This window comes from Podarcis bocagei (assembly GCF_964188305.1).
Source record: "Podarcis bocagei genome assembly, chromosome: 10".
Classification (NCBI taxonomy): domain Eukaryota; kingdom Metazoa; phylum Chordata; class Lepidosauria; order Squamata; family Lacertidae; genus Podarcis; species Podarcis bocagei.
This window is the reverse complement of record NC_138135.1, coordinates 44,353,525-44,373,973: the sequence shown is the minus strand read 5'-3', so window position 1 is coordinate 44,373,973 and position 20,449 is coordinate 44,353,525. Positions and strand designations below refer to the sequence as shown.

The 20,449-nt window shown below is 37.3% G+C and overlaps 1 protein-coding gene across 6 annotated transcripts in view; it reads right to left on the bottom strand.

Moving 5' to 3' along the window:
• Positions 1–854: 854 nt before the first annotated feature.
• Positions 855–20,449, bottom strand: part of PPP1R12A (protein phosphatase 1 regulatory subunit 12A) — a 91,024-nt gene continuing 71,429 nt past the window's right edge. For 3 of the 6 annotated variants that reach the window (XM_081211213.1, XM_081211214.1, XM_081211209.1), the window contains 11 exons: positions 19,722–19,919; positions 19,143–19,293; positions 17,965–18,083; positions 16,661–16,726; positions 15,274–15,290; positions 13,797–13,923; positions 12,690–12,794; positions 10,141–10,188; positions 8,905–8,955; positions 7,137–7,267; positions 855–3,001 (listed from right to left, as the gene is read on the bottom strand). In XM_081211213.1, the coding sequence (XP_081067339.1) occupies positions 2,986–3,001; positions 7,137–7,267; positions 8,905–8,955; positions 10,141–10,188; positions 12,690–12,794; positions 13,797–13,923; positions 15,274–15,290; positions 16,661–16,726; positions 17,965–18,083; positions 19,143–19,293; positions 19,722–19,919 (1,029 nt within the window). In that variant the 3' untranslated portion in view covers positions 855–2,985. Of the gene's footprint in view, positions 3,002–7,136; positions 7,268–8,904; positions 8,956–9,618; positions 9,650–10,140; positions 10,189–12,689; positions 12,795–13,796; positions 13,924–15,273; positions 15,291–16,660; positions 16,727–17,964; positions 18,084–19,142; positions 19,294–19,721; positions 19,920–20,449 lie in introns of those variants that run through there. The other 3 variants (XM_081211211.1, XM_081211212.1, XM_081211210.1) reach the window with 3 other exon arrangements.

Sequence of the window (20,449 nt, the reverse complement as noted above, 5' to 3'; positions counted from 1 at the left end):
AACATTTAAAAGCCAAGAAAAATAAGGAGGAAACAAACAGGAAGAAAGGAATCTTATATGGTATTGAAGAGTGATGTTACCTCAGGAAATGTTGCAGGTGCATAAAACAAGGATGGAGCAACATTCCAGTTCTAGGTTTCCCATAGGTTAAGACAGATTATGAAACACAATTCTTCCTTCAACCCATTTTGCCTCAAGTCCTGTTTACACCTTGCCATTATTTTAATGTGCAACCAAAACCACAGAGTTAACATCTCAGCTATGTTCATTACTGCTTGAACTCCAGAACAGTAAATGCACTCCATCATGGGATAAACTGACTGCATGTTCCGCAATCAGCGTCCTCAAACAAGTGACATTTCTCTGATGATTCAGCACTTCTTTCATAGTCCAGTATCCAAACACCACAAGCTTATTTCCAGCAGGAAACTAAATGAAAATCTGAACTTAACATTAAAACATGTGCTGGGATAGAGGAGCAGTTGCTAGTGTAGCTAAATGAATTTATATCAAGCCTCTGGTATGTTCAGCTACAAAATATTCTAGTGAGTTAAGCAACATTCTAAGATCATGCATTCTTACCATGGCACAACACATAAAAAAACTGGTTTCCATGTAGTTTCTCCATGCAGACAGGTTTATGTAAAATATATAAACATTTTTCAATTTTGTTACAGATTGCATAAATATGGCATTTTTACTGTTGCATTTACAGCTGTGCAAACACAATTTGATTACAATCTCTGAAAAAGTACTTTGCATCCCAGTGAAGCAATAAAAAAAATGCCCACAAAGAATTTAAATACCAAATTCACGTTTAAAATGTCTTCTCAGTAAAATCCACACATTTAAAATAGTTTTATTCATTTTATTTGTATATGTCAAAATACATTTTTTTTTTGCAAAATAGTGGGTTTTGCAAGTAGTTTCATGCAGATGCAAGGTCTGCTCAATACTACCAATAAAATCAACGTAACACAGTAGCCATTCAGTTTTTAAAGAATAAATAACCTATATATAAAACACTAAAATATTAGATACACATTTAATCATTCACAGGCATCCAAAACTTGACCAAATATAATCCACAGTATGCCTAACAATTCAACAACACTATGCAGCGTGTTGCAGCCATTCAGATGGATATTTTCTCTGCTTGGTTTGTATTAGCTTAAGACCATGAAATATGTCCACCTTCAAACTTATGACTCATACAGACTTACTGTAACAAGATATCCCAGAACTATCCTTGTACCTTTAAAATCAAGAATCCTGAGCTTGGTAGTAAGAGCAAAACCTTACATCTTCAAAAAACCTCCCTCCCCCCCTCCCCAAATCACCCAACCCTATGAAGAGGACTCACGTCCTCCTTGCCCCAAACAGTTGTTCTCTTTTGCCCACCCCAAAATGAAGTGAGTCCCATCCCCAAGAAGTAGGAAGTAGAACACAATGACCTTTTAAAATGAAGGGGTACAAATTCACATTTAATATAGTATACAATATAATCAATAATACAATAGCTACTACAAGCTTTACAATATACAATTTATTTTAATGGCTGAGCTGTTCAGTGGTTTTTAGGCAATAGTCTGTAGGCCAGAAGATGGTTATATTTAGTAGGTTTTAGTGAAAATATAAAAGCTGTTTGTTTTCTAACAAAAGCTATCTTCACTGGAGTACTTTTAAAAAGGCCACTGAAATGTATAAAATGGTCTGAACGTGGTGGTATCAACTTAGATGCCTCTTCACATGGCATTAGCAGTGCACGTAAATGAATAGGTTAGGGCTTTCAAATGACTTAAAGATTACTTTGGCTAGCACAACAGTTTCAGACAGCACTCAAACACAGATATGTGAAATGTAGTGAAGAAGTTATACTTAAGTTTTATTATGGGTGATCACTCAAATAAAAAATGGAAGGGGATAAAATATTGTTTTTAGTTTCAATTTTTTGTAAAGACTGACTCCATACAAAGTAGAATTTCTAAATTTAAACCAAATGGACTTTGTTAAACACTACTGTGGAGCAGCCTCTTTTGTTTTAACACACAATTGCAATAGGGAAATATATTCAAGCATGTCAAGTGGTGGTCTGAAAACTCCAAACAATATACATTAATATATACAGCATCACTTAGTACCTGCTAAAATGAATGTGATGGTTACAGGATCTAACAACTTGCACTACAAACCTTTTTCTTTTCTTTTAAAAAGTGACCAATAAAGGCAGAAGACAGGAGTTTTAAAATAACCAATCTACTTGCAACTGACTTTTAAAGCATCTTTTATAGGAAATAATGCATATTGCACAACAGTGAAAGCAAAGGTTCCACAAAACCTCTCTGTTTTGGGGTGGCTGGCTGGACAATACAGGCTTAGTTAGCTACATGTTGCATTTTTAAAGGGGTGTGTAAATGTAAAGCTGTGAAAATACTGTACAACAAAAAAATCTGGTATATGAATAATTAGAAGGAAACACACACAAATCCAAACTTAAGATGTAAGAGAGAAAAACTGCAGGATAGAAGAAGAAAAAAACCAGGAACCGTGACACAACAAAATAAAAGTAACTGTCTGTGGTAGCAGAAAGCTTTTTTTGATGCATGTGTTTATGTACAACTAAGGCTTACTGGTTAAATATCTGAGGCTTATCTGGCCTTGAACACTTTCCTTATATGCAGTAGCTGTAAACAAGATTTCTCAGTCATTATGTCTTCTCAGCAGCTGCTTTAACACATGAAACAATGATCTTGGTTAAAAAAAACACACACCCAGGTAAGAGGGCATTTGGCAGAATATCTGAAAATGACAGTCTCCAAGAAATCTTCCCAGACTTCCAGTGACTTCCATGCTATGGTCCACTGGAGATACTAATTATGTGCAATCCCATGATTTGCAGCTGGAGTAAACAATTTTATTTGGAAAGCTTGCTGATAACTCTGATCAAGGCCCCATTTTCATCTTTTAGCCTCTGGTTATCGGCCTTCAGGTCTGGTAGCATCTGTCAGAGAAAAACAGAGAGTAAAGTGTGCAATGCTTGACAAATAACAATATATTAAATACAAAGTCTCTTCAAAGACAAATAGTCCTCCTTTCCTGCAAACGCCAAATGGTTTGTTTATTTAATACCATTTATAAACCAATTGATATTAAAATATTGCTAAGCAGGCTGGTGACTTGAATATGTGGCTAACTGTTTAGAACTCAAGGTCCATCCACAGCAGCAACTGACTATTTTATAATCATTGAGAAGTGAAATATAAAACAAAACAAACCATATTTAGTCAAGTCAAGCCCACTCAAAACACATAGTAAGCCACTCACATGGGCTAATGGAAGAAAAGGGTTTTTCATAGGTGCTCCTCTAGGTAAAATAAGCATGCATATATTTACTTAATTTGTAATTAGCTTTTTGTGGGGTACAGTTCACACAGCCCTGGGTGTGCATTAACTGAAGCAAGATTCACCAGACCTGGGCACTGGAACCCATTTTGGATGTCCTGCCTCAGGTTTCAGAGTTGTATCAAAGAAAAGTGATTCAGAGATTGTGTAGAGAGCATTCTTCACAACTACACCCTTGTCTCCAAACATCTGGGAGTAAGGGTGGGAGAGTGTCGACAGAAGTGACAGTTATACCACAGGACTTCATTTCCAGACAGGCTTGAGCTCTGAGCATATCTTAGAAACTGACATGTCCACTATTTCAAAATCCAGCATAGACACAAAATTGTGTGTTTTGTTTTTTTAAAAGAAGATAAGGCAAGTAAGATAAGGCAAGTAAGTAAGTAAGTAAGTTATAAGATATGCCTATATGTGGCATTTGTGCGAACCTGGCAATGTTATTGAAATAAATAGGTATTAAATGCTCACTTAGCTGACAATCTGCTGAGCCTCATCATGCCTTTTATTTCTATTCCCATTATATAGGCACTGCTTTGTTCCAAGTGGTATGATAATGCTCTTACCACACCTGCTATAAGTTTATGAAGTTTCAATATGCATCTAGTCAGCAGATAAATTATCATCCAAGTTTTTAAAAAGTCATCCTTATGGAACATTTTACTGCCACTCCACTCGGGAGCTGAAAAACTTGTCTTTTAAATTTCCCCTTAGAAACCAGAAAAAATAGGCTCAACATCTTCCTGTGGAACCCACTATATTACTTTGAAAAATACTGGTATGTTGGATTTAAAATGGGACAAGAGGCACTAGGTACTATTGCTGCTCTTACTAAACTCTTGAAGGTAAGGGAAAGCTTCAATATCAAGTCCAATTCCTAATGAGGTAGGTACAATTGTAAGAGTGAAGAACAAAGAGAGCCCGGGTTTTGAGTATGGAGAAAGAATACAAGAGCTTAAATACTATTTTCTTCTTTTTTGCACCATGGTTCCCCCAATATTTTTTACAGAACTAGAAAAGGCACAGCGTGGGGAGCGGATGGATGAGAATGACTGGCACTGATGTGATGCCACAAGATTAACTGTTAGGTCCAGGGCACGAACAATCATCTGGCCAGAAAAGAACACACACCCAAAGATGGAAAATTGTCTTTGCTTAACCAAGCACTTTTGACATGTGCCCTCAGAAAATTGGAAGCCTGACAATCAGACCCACCATCTCGAACAAAAGAGATGTTGTTGAACTACAAAGACACTGTGTGGCTAATGGTCAGGGACGATGGGGGACTGTAGCCCAACAACACCTGAGAAAAGTTGGCTTAGAGGCTTCTTCCTTTTGCCTATAACAGTTAGGAAGTAGAAGAGGATGAATGTAAACCCAGACAAGATGGAGGTACTATAGGCAGGCAATACTGGTACTCAGGTTCACCAGCAGCATTGTTTTCCTGAAGAAATCAAACATGGTCCAAGACATTGATGCCAGTGGCTGCAATTCTAACCCTCACTTATCTGGGAGAAAATCCCACTGACTTAAATAGGACTTACATCCAGGTTGGTTTACTGTAATGTACTTTATGTGAGGCTACCCTTAGAAGCTTCAATTGGCTCAGGATGCTGAGGGCAGACATTTGTTTGGGCAGGACAGACCACATCAGGTCAGTTTTCTCAATGTCATTGGCTTCCAGGCAAAATTGACAGTGATCACTGTGACATCTAAAACCTGAATAGTCAAGGCAGCTCAGGAATTGTCGCCTCACATGAATTCTGCACTCCCTTTCTGAGTCCTTATTGCATGTCTATTGGCAAATAAAAAAGGAAGGGGATGTTTTCAGCTGCGGTACCCTGACTATGGAACAATTTCCCAAAAGACATTGAACTGGCTCCACCTTAACATGCTATTAAATGGGTTCTTGTTTACACTTAATACTTTTCAGTTTGGCTGTTGAATGATTTTCATGATGCTTTTTAAAGCCCATTGTTATTCTTAGGGTGGTTCTGGATTTTGTTGTGCTTCATTTCTTATTTGTAAATGCCGTAAGTTTGAGATTTTTTGTATTGAAAGGAGGATATAAATGGCAAAATAAATAAACAAAGGAAAAAGAGTTCTTGCGAGTTGCTCAAATAAGCAAGGTTACACCATGCATAATATCAAAATACTTTGTATTAAAATGCTTTGTATTAATTTTTTTTTGCAAAGCACCAAATGCCAAGAGTTAATAAACATATTCTTTGAAAAATCAAAACTGCATTTAAAATAAATTATTATACATGTGTGATCTGTTTGGATTGGGTTTTGATATGTATATGATCATATTCTAGAATGCATGAGGTATCTCTAATAAGGTACACTGACAACCGTCATTTTGACACCTGCTTAAAGTATTTTTCTTTAGGCAAGCCTATTCAGACATGTAGAAAATACATGTTTTATTTCTTTTTAGCTACTGTTAATTGCAAAGGTAAATTTTCAGTTTCACAGTAATGAGACAACTTTCAGCTATAAAAGCTCATGCCTCCTCTATGGCATTGGCATGGCACATGTTAATCAGGGGAAAGTCTAGGCTCATATAAAAAAATTAATTCTGCTGTATTTACGAGCTACCTCAAACAGTTAATGCAAAATTTTGCAACTGGTCATTTCTTCTGTATTATTATTATTATTATTATTATTATTATTATTATTATTATTATTATTATTATTTCATCATCTGACACATTGCTTTGAAACCACTAACTAGAACTTGGTACTGATGGTTTTATTCAATTAAGTTTTACTCAGAGAAAACCCATTAAAATTAATGGAACTAAATTAGTCATGCTCATCAACTTCAATGAGTCTACTCTGATGGAACCCGAGTATATAACTATGTTAATAATTTTTTTTAAAAAAAGTTTAATATGACAATTTGGGAAAGATAACACAACCCTGTGACATTTTCCACTTTAAGTAGTATGCTGGTATCAGAGGTTTCCAATTAGCACAGATGAGTCTTATGTTTTTCAGTAAGTTTATATTCAGATGTAGTACTTAGCTTCCAGTGAAGTGTCAATTCAACTATTCAGATTAGGGTTTAGTTTTTCAGCTCCTCAATATTCTTATACATATCCAAGGAACGGAGCATCTCTGAACTGTGGTAGGTAGTAAGGCCCGCAGATTAACATCAAAGTAATCTGCCAACACGGATGCATTCACCATATACATATGCCATGCTAAACCACAGCACAGCGTGATAAATGAATGTATCGCAATAAGCCTCACGCTCAAGCATTCCATCCCTATCCTCTCCTCCTCCCGTGTAACTGGGAGGAAGTGTTTGGAAGCTTTTTGCTTCACTACAGTTGGCCATGTCATATGCCCTGATAAACTGTGGTTAATAGCAACTACAGCTAGTTTCAAACAAGCCAGCTTCAAATCATAGTTTCTAAAGCTGGTTTATCTAACACTTGCCATAGTTAGGATTAATCAGTTCTTGGTCCAGACAACATGGAAAGCTGTGGCTATTCAAAAGAGGAAGTGAAAGTTTCTGAACTCCTTTGCAACTAAACAACAACATCAATATATCTGTTAGTAATAGGGTAAAATTGGAATACAGGAAACTGTGTATTTAAGCTGAATTTATAGTCAAGCAATAAGCCAGTCTTCAGACACACAAGCATTAATAGTGAGAGATGCAGGCCATAACACTCACTGAAAGTCAACACCTGCCCAGCTACAGAAAAAAGAAAAGGGGAAATTACAAGTCCACAGAATGTCGATGCCTGCAGGCACCTGACAGCTTGGGAACCACTCTGGTCAAGGCCCTATTCTCAGTCAGCAGTCGCTCATTTAAATGCCTCAAAGCCTGAACATGCTTTACTTGAAATGTATTCTGCAGGAATCAAAGAAACAGGAGCCAATGAGAGAAATGCAATTGTGGCATATTGAAAAGGTATCACAGGTGAAGACAACTAAAAGAAAAAAGAAAGAGATGTAAAGATAATCCTTTCTTTAGCAGCAGATTGTTCTGTGTGAAACTAAGAAACTACCTAACTATATATAGGGAATCAGTGACTGTGCAAAGGCTGGTGCCAAATGTGTTGCTCTGCTTTCTTTTAGCCTGGGCTGAGAGTGGGGAGTTGTCGTCTGGGCAGCCCAGGACCTCCATACACACTGCCCAGGCTTGTGCCCTGGAGAAGTCACTTTGGTGCAGCAAAAACAACGCAGGAAGTGCTGTGATTTGACTTCACCCCTGGAGGTGCTGCTGGTAACCTTTCAAACATTAAACAATCTGGGCCCAAATCTGTGTCCCTATATGACTACAGTGGAACCTCTGTTTTGAGTGTCTCAAAAGCCAAACGTTTCGGTTTTCTAATGCCAAAACCCGGAAGTAATTGCTTCTGTTTTCAAATGTGCTCCGGAAGTCAAACGGCTTCTGCTGCATGTTTTCAAATTTTCTCAATGGATTTTGCCAACCACTCATTGCGCCTCAGTTTTCGAACGTTTTGGAAGTTGAACGGTCTTCCGGAATGGATTACATTCAAAAACTGAGGTTCCACTGTACTAAGATCCTCAGACGACTGAGAATTTTTTTAAAAAAGGCAGGAAACAAGAGAGAGCTCATAGAATCCTTTTTGAAATTATACCTATATTGGTATCTGGACATCTATATGCTATAATTGCTGATGGGTGCCATTTCAAGGCTGCTGAAATGACGCAGAAACTAAGAGAACTATCTGTTTTCTCAGTCTTGTTCTTCCCTGTCCTGGAGTGGGGAGGGAAGGAGAGCCTATCTGCCTTGTTAAACTGAGGCTTCCTTTTTATTAAGCCAATCAGCATCTTTCCAATGGGGGGTAGAAAGAAAGTCATATTGTGCCTCAGGAATCAATCATGCCCATCTCTAATTTGCATGTACATATGTGGTGTGTGTGGGGGTGTGTGTGAGAGAGACAGACAGACAGACAGACAGCTTATTTCTTCATTAGGTCCCTGTGAATTAAAGGTTGGATAAGAGAGAAAAGAATCAAGTGATAGGTTTAGAAATTTTTGTGACCTTAACTTCACTTTGACTGTAGCCTAAAGTAAATACTACCCTTGATGCGAAGACTGTCTGATAGCAGAGGAACCTGTATTTTCACAAATCACACACACACACACACACACACACACACACACTTGGGAAAAGTATAGCCATATTCAACCAATATAGGCTTTTGTTTTTTAATGGAACCATATGTCTCAATAGTATCTGAACCAACTCAGACAATCTCAGGTAAAAGTCCTCTACTACTGTAAACAAAACTGTATGGCACAATATTCTATCCTTTACAAAAGCTGCATTCTATTAGACAGCTTTGGCATGAGCTGTGATTACATGGCTGACCATGTAGTAAAAAGCCATTGAAAATCAGAAGAATGTTATTCTGTAATTTGATGCACTCCTAATCAAGACATAAAAATAAGAATGTGCACACTGTAGCCTATAAACAATGCTACTGCCCTAAATGAAAATAGTTGAAGCACGCTTACTTTGAGTTCCTCTTCCATTTCAGATATCCGCCTTTCTAGAGCTCTTCTTTCCTACAGAAAACCATTTGCATTAATAACACAATTTGGATATATATTTTAAGCATCATCTCTGTAGAGCAATCTCAGATTTTCAAGATTAAACAACCATAAGCACAGTGAGGACAAGAAACTTGCGAGGCCAGTGATGTGTAAAAAAATACTTCAAATTTAAAATCAAGACAACAGAACTAATTTCGGTCAAATTCTACCAGTTAAATACATTCTTTATATAAAATTGATCAGCCAATAGTTTTTGTAACATCAGTTGGGTATTACTCCTTTAACTGTATTTTGTGGTAGTTTAGCATACAAGAAATGCAGAAAAGAGACCAACTGCCTTAAGGAAAAAGAAGCACAAAGCATTACGTTCCACAGACAGGCAAATGTTAGTTTGCATTCTGTACTACACCCAAGTAATACTAATCGTGTGTGTGTGTCCTAGTGCATATTCTGTCATCATTCATTGGACAACAGGTCTTAAAGCTAAAGTATTGCTTTGTGTTAAGACAATGCGGTGAGTCTCATTAAAAAGCAGCTGCTGTATCCAGTATCTGACATTCAAACATTTTCAAAGTGTGAAAGACAAAAGCAAATTGCTACAAAGTATACATTCAACAGTGTTATGCAAAACAAGCAGCATCAGCTGAGGTGTGTAAAACTTTGGTTAGATCATACCGCTGCGAGGATACTGACTCTTGTCGGTCACCTTTCAGATACAAACCATTTGAATTTAGTTTAATCATAGTTAAGTGAGTTCCTAAACATATTTTACCCAGTTTTAGCAATTAATTTCAAGAGCTTAGTACAGTCATAATTCATTTTTGTCAGTCTGTCATTCATTTAACTCTCTGTGATAAGAACCAAGTTTAATTTTAAAAAAACCTTGTTTACTTAGCAGTGCTCAGTTAAGTAACAGTGAGTTAACCGATTTAAGCCATTTCCACCAATTGTATGTTTTTTAAAAGTTGCCAGACCAAATCCAGCGCGGAATTTTAAATTTAACTATTTGATTATTATTGCTCTTATATCAATACATAAAGTGCATCCCTTGTGCACACACAGACTGTCCAGAAATCTAATTGCCTAACTAAATTGTTGCAGTTTGTTCTTTTTCGCATACTGCTTCCCAATTCAAATTATTATTTTATAAGAATATTATATAAATCTAGAGGACCAAAAGCCCAGGAAAAAACTTACCCTTTTTTCCATTTCTAGCAGAGACCTATCAGCAAATCTTTCCTGCCTCTGAAATAGATAAGTGACCACACGCAATGTCACTCACAAGAAAAATAAAGGAGATAAATGGACGTGGGGAAAATGCAATTTAGAAAAGCACTGTTGCATTACCAGTGGTGGGTAGAATCCAGACTAAATTAGACAGTGAAAACGACAGAACCAACTCATTTCTAAGGGAATTAATGTCCGCTGTGTCTGAATCCAACCCAATATTTATTCATTTTTTTCTGTAACGTGAACTTCAAAGAGTGTTTCCTGCTTGGCAGGGGGTTGGACTCGATGGCCCTTGTGGTCTATTCCAACTCTATGATTCTATGATTCTATGAGTGCCTGAAATTCATGGGCACTCTCAGATTCATAGGTTTGCTGAATATAATCTCAACAGGAAACCATAAATACTTTTTTGGGGGGAAATAGAAGATACAGAAAACTATGAGGTAGGCGCCAGAAACATAGTTAATGGTATTCAACATCACAAGCCATCCTTTAATAAATGGCTACTCATGATCTATACACAAATTTAATATAGATTTCTTGCAATGGAGATCAATGAAGGACAGATACAGGGCCAGAGTTACATTTACTAATAATTTCAAATAACACTATAACACAGAATATGGCCCATCTAGCTAATCAGATCAGGTCAGATCTCCAATGTCAGAGTGAACATGAACGAATACACTAAAGGGTCTTTATAAGGATATGTGCACATTCAAGCCTCTCTCTGCCTGTTTTAGTAGTCATTAATCAGGTGGCTGGAATAATCACTTAACATTTCCCATCCTGCTTCTAAACTTGTTCTCAGGAAGTTTCTGCCATCATATATCAATTTCAGTTAATAGAAGTTGCTGCTCAAGGACAAACACACTGCTCCTTTTGAAGGTACAGTGGTGCCCCGCAAGACGAATGCCTCGCAAGATGGAAAACCCGCTAGACGAAAGGGTTTTCCGTTTTTGAGCTGCTTCACAAGACGAATTTCCCTATGGGCTTGCTTCGCAAGACGAAAACGTCTTGCGAGTGTTCCAATTTTTTTCTGCTCCCCCCCTTTTCTAAGCCGCTAATAGCCTTTTAGCCGCTAAGCCGCTAAGCCTTTAATAGCCGCTAATCCGCTAATAGCGCTAAGCCGCTAATAGGGTTGCTTCGCAAGACGAAAAAACCGCTAGACGAAGAGACTCGCGGAACCGATTATTTAAAATCAGTCTCTATCAGCAGCAACTTCCTTACACTCCATGAACTCACCACCTTACTTTTTACCCATATAAGTTAATGATTATTGTTCACTTCTATGGAGCAGTAATACTAGGGATAAAACTTGACACCTAACATTAGCTGTCCATTGAGAAGGGCCAGATGGTTTGCAGGGGGAAGACTTCCAACTCAACTCCACAACATCAAGGACACTGTCTTCCCATCATAATCACATAAATTTTGAAGTCGTTTATGCAGCAATTAAAGCAGAAATGTTCATGGGTTAAAGACTAGGCCTTGTTTGGACATAATGATTAACTATTGTATAGTGTTGAATGAGCCTGCTATGCCTCCACCTCCAGTTTTCACTTCCAGTTTTCACTAACCACAGTTTATCATCAATATCAAGGACACTGTCTTCCCATCATGATCACATAAATTTTGAAGTCATTTATGCAACAATTAAAGCAGAAATGTTCAAGGGTTAAAGACTAGGCCGCTCACCTCCTCCTCCATCAATATAAAGTAACAATTTACAACTTAGCCCTATGCAAGTTGTGTATGAAATACCATTCTGGACACTTAAACCTTTAAAATGTATAAAAATTTTGCACTTCACATTTCATTTTTCTAGTTTGCCACCTCACTGCATTTTATTGCCTGAACTCCACCTAAGAGACTCAGATTCCATATACTTCCAAGAGCGCTGGTAAAGCCCAATAGAAACCTTCTAATATGAGAAACGTTCATTATTGATTTATATTTCTAATAGAACTTTTGTGCCAGGTTTATAACAAACAGAATTAAAGCATGACGTTTAAAAGGAACTATGAAAAAAGTGTGTTTCCATCTCTTTGGAAAATGCAAAGCTGATCCTTGGTGACACACATTTTACTGAACCTACCCATGCTTTTTCTGTGGTGGCGCCTCATTTATGGAACTCCCTCCCTAGACATTGGACTATTGGCCAGCCTTCAAAATAGCTTTGGAGACCCATCTGTTTTGTTTCACTTTTAACAATGATGATTTTATTAAGGAGGCTGCTAGATTTCAGAGTATAGAGTTAAGACTGCTTGTTACTAGATTTCCTGATAAAATATTTTTTCAGGCCAGCAAAAATTTGAAGGGTTCTCTAATTTGAATTTACTGCTCTGCCTGTTATTTTGGCATTTTATTGTTTGTAATCTGTTTTAAACTGTATTAGAGAAATTTGTGATTTTATTTGGTATATGTTTGTAAGCTGCCTAGAGAGGATATCATATAAGGCAACCTGAAGATCCTTTGAAGAAATAAAATTAAAATGAGAGTTTAGAAATACAAACCTGAGTTGCCTTTTCCAACTGTAGTTTGAGATCCGTCAGTTCCATGTTGGTATCATGCAATTGTGCTTTCAATTTTTCATTTTCAGCTACAATCTGTTCATAAAGCTAAGAAATATGCGATACTTTTATAAATCATGCACTCCTTCAAACTTCTATCATAACTGCATTTATAAATTGATAATTGTAGAGACATAAAATTTAACTCCTAGGATTAGAAGGGCAGTAGGCAAGGAGCAACTGTTTAGATTTCTGGGTTCTGTGTATGGCTGGGCAATATATGGTTTTCAACACTGTGATGTATCACCAGCTAAACATTGAGATATTCCAATATATCACAATGTCTGAAATAAGGATTTAGCCTAACTTCTATCCTCTCTATGCTCTGGAAATCTCTAGGTTCGATTACTGCAATGTTCTATACGCAATGCTGCTTCTGAAGATAGTTCAAGAACTTCAGCAGCCAGGTTGCTCACCAGCGCAAGACAGCTTGAGTATATTACACTGATCCTGCACTGATTGCCAATTAGTTTTCAGAGCCAATTCAGAAGTGCTGGTTTTGACTTATAAAGCCTTGAGTGGTTCAGGACCACAATATCTCAAAGACCACCTCTCCCCATTGGAAGCAAGCTGGACCTTGAAATGATCAACTTTCTCCATACACAACAGTCACCTCTCTCCATTCCGGCAAGCAAGAGACATTATACTGGTTCAAGGACAAATTCCAGTTAGGCAAAAGCACTAGAGAAGGGTGAAGGGCTGGTGAGGGGAGCATCCTAGGAAAGGGGTGTAGCCTAGAGAGGGTCCAATGGGTGACATAGGGTGGCCTTGTGGCTCACATTCAGCCCTGGGCCTGAGGTTCCCCATCCCTGTTCTAAATGAGAAAGGAGGTGGGGTAAAGTGGCCATGCTTTACAAATAGCACCTTAACAATGGCCTCAATCAAAATTTACCTCAAAACCAATACCATACAGCTTGAAATTGCATCTCATAGTCCCCAGAGTGTATGTATGCATATGATGTCAAACTGAATTAAGAGAACCATACAGAATGACTTCACAAACTTGTAATAAAGTCATCTTGTTAACACACAACTCATGGGGTTAGATACCTTTTTAAAATCTGTTGTATCTTCTTTTTCTAGCTTGCTGGAATATGATTTGCGATCTTCCAAGTAACTGTATCCAGTCCGTCCTAGTACTGAATCGTAACGATCTCCTGATGATCCTGTGTCATATCTTCCAAAATAGAATAGAAGTTCAGTCTCTCACAGCTCTATTCAGAATTACAACAAACTATGGTCTAAGCTAGCTCTAATTTAGAAACTAGGTCACAGTGGCTTCATTTGCACATCAGAACTGTCTGCAGTTAATTGTTTAGCATGCTCACGCAGGTGGCTCCTCCCCTAGCGCGAGAGACAAATCACAATCCCTGGTGTACCGTAATGTCTGAGCTTGGGATTATGATTTGTTTCACTCCAAACAAATCAGAATGTGAAGCCAATATTTGTTCTTGGCTTACCAAGGTGGGGATTGGGGCAACGAAACAAGCCTGATCACCTCATTCAGATATAATGCTACATCAAAGATCATGGTTTGCTGTTCCTGCTGGCACTATGGAAGGAGCAAAGCCGCAGTAATTTCCATGTTCATGGGAAACTAATAATGATGGTTTACTGTGACATGCAAAACTGGGCCCTACATGCAAAACACAATTTATGCTATTTTTGCTTAGTTGTCTCCTCAAGGGGTTCCAAGATTCAATTTATAAACCACTTCACCTTGTTGTACCTCCAGCAACACAACCACAGATATGCGGCCTTGTTGCCATCAATCAGTAACACTAAAAAGGGCAGCACAACTGAGAACATTCTTCTTTTTTTTGGCCTCAGAGGGTGGAATGCCAACTATGACTTGTCAATTGGGACATTTCATTAACCTCATGGTTTCAACATTCTCAAACCATGATTTGTCAAATTTGAACATTGTGACAAACAATAGTTAAGCTCTGAAAATGATGATTTGACATGACATCTGAATTAAGTCACTGACATATTAATATTATAACTCAACTAAAGATACAGTGTGAATTCAAATAATGTATATGCAATCTTCCACTTCTCTCCATTTTATACAAAAGCAAACGTGAACTAGGGTATGATATTATCAGGGAACATCCTCCACTTGGGGACTTCCCAAAAGCTGAATCTTACAGATAAATGGTTAAAATCCCCTCAATTTAGGTGTGGCAAAGCATACAACCTTCATCATGTTTGTAACCAATGAATCATATTGCTTGGCTCTACTGGAACATTTTATAATCCTCAAGATGTCATGGTGCTGCCATGCTGACGGTCAACATGCTAGCATAATAGCAACTCTGTGGACATGTTGAAACTGGATGTAATCTTCTACAGTTTTGGTATTTATGGAGAACTGAGCTGTGGGCAGCTTCTTGCATCGCATCATTTGCAAAGTGCCTTTTTCCATAAAAGCATGCTTAACCTCTCATTTCATTAGCAACACTAAACAATTAAGAATGTTATACTTCACATCATAAGGAGAGCTAAACGTGAAGATTACACGTACCTTGAAATGCTTTCACCCTGAAGGAGGAAGAGGAAACAAATATTTTAAAAGACTGCACACCTATGTTTAACAAGCAAATTATTCACAGCTTACTAGACAATTAATGAGAATTTAAAGTAAGCTCAGCAATTAAAATAAAATGGACCATAAAATATACTGTATGGCAGAGGTGTGGAACCACCAGCCTACAGGTCCATTCAGGTCAGCTAGGGGTTCTAATTTGCCCCAGGAGGCCATTTCCCCCAAACCACACTCACCTGCCCCATCCCTGATGTCATATGTGACATCAGGTATATGGCAGGTAAAGGCGTGCCTGCTGTTACTTTGAAGTCCATTTCCAAGCCGTGTGTATTGAAACTTATCTGCAAAACAGTCTTCAAAGGAAAGTTCTTTTCAAGTTGTCACCCAATGTCATAACAACATCAGGTGATTGACAGGTGGGTAGTACCACCCATGTGTCAGAACTGACACTTGGGATTGAGGGGAAGGAAGGATCTGGCCCACTGGTGGTATGCAGATATCTACCCCTGCTGCATCATAGGCTAGAATCCAAATAGCTAACTTAAATACACCAAGGGATTGGGCGTGCCCAAAGGCATTTTGGACTTCTTTCTTTGAATAACAGACCTTCCAAGCCGAAGAGCATTTCAAAGACTTCTATGATTTCAAAAGTAATTTGCAATGCAGCTTAGGGAACTGCTGTTTGAGTGATACAAGCTGAAAGTCTCCATGGCCACATGAAAGTAACTGCATGTTTGGATCCTAGCAACAATTTGCAGAATCTTCACAAGAACACCAATATTAGAAATATAGACCCCATGTTATGACAAAGTTCTAAAGAGTTAATGATTCTGCCTTACTGTTCTTTTAGTATTCTATGTATTCCAACTGCTCTCTCATTTTTCAGTGTGGACAGTCCACTATGTGGTGATTTTAAATAAACTTTACACCATTCTTTTGTTTGAATGTATTTTGTAGGGTCCACTTAGAGCTTATTCAAGTGACACGTTCACATGAAACAGATAATGTTGGCATTATCACAGCAAAATGTATGCAATCTCAATTAATGCACTATTACTGAATTTAAACAGGATGCAATACCTGTGGGAGTGCAGCTTTTGTAAAATATGGCACTCAAATGAGAATCAAAATGAAAGAGAACAGGGGAAAAGATAGATGGAACAGCACTGCAATATGGAAACAACTTTGTGCGCTATGAAAGATAATCAACAGGTTACGCTTCTATGAAGGCCAAATAAAATTATCACATGATCTCTGAACTTAATGTTTTAACCCCAGAAGATACAATTTTCTTCACAGAACCTTGAATAAAATCGTAGCATAAGATTATGTCTTTTATGCAAGGAAAACAAAACAGAACAATTACCTGTGTTTCTTTTTTATTTGTTCCCTCTTCTGAATCAGATGGGTGTTCTTGTTCATTTTCATCACTCTGAGGGAGGAAACCCATTTAAAATTAGCATATATTTACATTCTGCCACGGGACAGAACAACTTAGAAGGAGGGCTTCCTCCAAACAACACTTTCAGCCTTCAAACTGCTTCAAACAAGCAGATATAGTTTGTCAGTAACAAAATTCTATCCTAGTTGCTCACCACCATTCACACATTTATACTGGAATATAATCTATGTTTGTACTCTTCTAAAACAAAATTTCAACTATTTTTGTTCAATTCTTCAATTCTGGGACAACTTACTGTAATCAACTTAATTTTTTTAATAAAACAATAGACACTCTTTCCCTATAAATAGCAGATACACAGAATCTGTATTTTCAGATTTTATTGGGGCTATTGGGTTGGTGTTTTTATTTTTATTAGGTATTTTGTGGTTCTATATCTTGATTTTATTTTGTGAACTGCACTGAGACCACTGGGTATAGGCAGTATATAAATAACAACAACAACAACAACAATATACAAACAGCAATTTATGGGTGGCAAGTCCATATTAATGTTTAAGCAGTTAACTTACATACAAGAACTTTTACTTAACTACTTTACAGCATCTCATTGCAGCATCTCATTCATCTCACTGTTTCTCATTTAAAGTCACACACATAATCATCCAAGCCCTAATTAACAAAAAATCCTGCTTATCCAATGTATTATGAATTATGTATGCGTTACAATTAATGTCACACATTTTCCATATTACAGGGGGGTATAGTCAATGCTTGCATTGAGTAGACCCACTGAAATTTATAGCGATGACTACCTTGGGTTCATTACTTTCAATGTGTCTATCCTAAGTAGAACTTAGTTGGGTACTGATTTTACTTTAAGGTAATGACTAGTAACTGAATTCATTAATTGTCCAAAAAAGCTGTGATATCAGTGATGAAGAAGTCTGTTGTCTCACTAATAAAAAAAATAATGTATATATTGTGGATGGGTTGGTGATTCATGAAACAGTTTGAATGTCTAGATCTGACAACTGGGTATAACCACCACACTTCTAAAATGAGATTGATAGCTGTGTTAAGCGTCAGATCAATAGCTTTAAAATACATGAATCTCACCTATGTCTGAAACATAAATCTGCAATATGAAAACAAAAACCCAATTTCCACAGCTTGTTTTATCAACTGTGTTGCCTCAGTTCATTGAATTCTCCCTGAACTGTTTCTAAATACAGATCTATATGCAATTTAAATGGGTTTTTACTTACATCCTGAGTCCAAAAAGAAACTCCTGTAGATCTTCGTTTTTCTCTTGGCCGTCGCCTTTCCCTTATTGATTTTGTCTGTGATTTATCTTCTTCTTTTTCTTCTTCTTTCTTCCCTGTTTCTATTTAAATAGCAATGCATTGAGATTTTAATGAAGTCCAGTAAATATACTAATTTGCAACACATTACATTTCTGTTGTCATTCCTGAAGCAAGACATTCAGGATTCAAGTTTATGAAAATCCTAAAATGCTTTTGAGAATATGGTAAATGTAGATCACTTTTAACATGCCATTATTCTCTTTATACATTGTTCCATCATTTCTAACTATAATATTTCATTGTAGTATTATATGGATTTAACCTTAAGAATCAAAGCCTAACACATATGCATACATTATGACATCTACAAACACATATTCATCAGAGCAACCAGAGCACACTTATTCAGGTAAGTATTTGTTTAGCCAGAAGCATCAAGAATTCAGCGTGCAACAGACTCTTTCAGAGAGATTTGTGTTCAAATTAGCTAGATTTGCTTTTCTTTGTATGGTAATGCATTTAATGAAATCCAGCAATTTTCAGACCATGGTAAGGTGCCACTTCTGTAAACTAAGATTTAAAGTAACATGTCAGAAAGATCAAAGTTTAACCTTTCAAACTGATAGTTCAGCTCCAAAATGCTTTTATTAACTTATACAAGAATTATTAAGCAGGGCTGCACAAGCATATAACATTCCTTTGCTATCATGCACTTTATCCATGTGTTTACCCTTGAATTAACATAAGAAATCACAAACATCCAGGTACTTGTTAATTCACTGCTCCAGTCTTCAGGGCTGAAAAATGAATCTATATTAAGGCAACACAATACTCAGCCTCACTCTAAACTTTTTCTTTTTTTAAAAAAGTTATTCCTATAACAATTCAAAATTAAAATTTAGAGCCCATGGAATTATGGGAACGGATGAGCAAGTTTAGATTTGATCTACAGAAAGCAATTTAAAAGTATAATTACTGAGGAATTGCTGAAATACTGATTTTAGGTGGTGATTCTGCAGGAGGATTCCCAACTGTTTTACCAATTACTTATCTAAGGTATACCAAACTTTCTTGAAGGGGGCAGTGGTTCATTTGATAACACCAACACAGAAAAAGAAAAAAAATAAGAGAAGCCTTACCTCTCTCATTTTCCTTTGCTCCACTTCTGGAGTAAGCAGAAGTTATACCTATAAGGCTGTTTGGTCTGTTTAGTTGGCTTGAAGAACTAGATGTGGCAACTGAAGAAGTTGATGAAGTAGTTGAAGGTGTAGTTCTATAGCGATGATATGGCTAATCAACAGGGAGAAGTCCATATCAGTTTTGAAATATTAGGAAGCATAGAAATGCAGATTAAATCATTTTCATCAAGTAAGCTACCTCCTACAATTTCAGAATGGCCGCCTACCCTGCTCCGCATGAGTGGCAGTTGCAGCCCCTTGCAAGCTGCCCTTCATTCCCAGGGCAATTAGGAGTCACATCCCCAACAGCCAGCCATTGTAAATTCCCTGACCAGCTGCATTGCAGGGTGTGATAGCTCACCAAGACTAAAGTTTAAATTGCCCAATTATGGGCAGCCAATGGGGCAGAGCCTGGTCGGTGGACCTGAGTGCAGAAGTTCCCACTCTAATGCATTCACTGGGGATAAAATCCAGCTGTGCCTAGCATTTGAAGCACAGTTGGCCGATTCATGCCTGTGCAATAAGAGAAACATGAAATACCTCCTCTATGGTCCGTGTGTATCTTTGTCTATAATCATCATCTTTAGATTCAGATTCTTTCTTTTCTTCTTGTTTTTCTTTGTCCTGTTTTTCTTTTTCCTCCTTTTCTTTTTCTTCATTTTCTTGCTCTCTGGTTCGTGTACCACGACTTCTGCCAATAGTTTTTTCGGCTTCTTGAAGATCAGTCAGCGTTACCCCCTTTAGAAGAATTGCACCCCCAAAAAGGATAACATGTCAAGTCTCCAGTATCTAATTTGACTTCTGCTGACATTCCAACAATAACATATTAAAGGTAAATGGTATTTTGTAAAAAAAACAAAAAACAAAACAAAACCTGAGGCTACACCCCATTTCCTAATCTCATAGTTCATTCTTTCTTGTTTGTTTCGACCTCATTTTTCATAGCATCTAAAAGCTTTCCCCTTGTATTTTTAATGCTGTTTCAAAATAACTGGAAGGGATGGTATTTTATGTGATAAAAATAAATGGATGCTTTAAAAAAACTTTTCCCCTGATTGCATGCTTTGGGGAAAATATATTTTCCTAGCCCAGAACGAATTGTGTGCATGTGGATATGTAGATTAAAGTCAGAATGCAAATACTTAACTTGCTTTTCTGAAGAGGAGATGTATCTCTCTGTTGCACTAAAAAATAAATAAATGATAATACTTTCCTCTGGGAAAGTTGTGTGAGGGTCCTGGAACACGCCTAGAGCCCAGTAGGGCAGA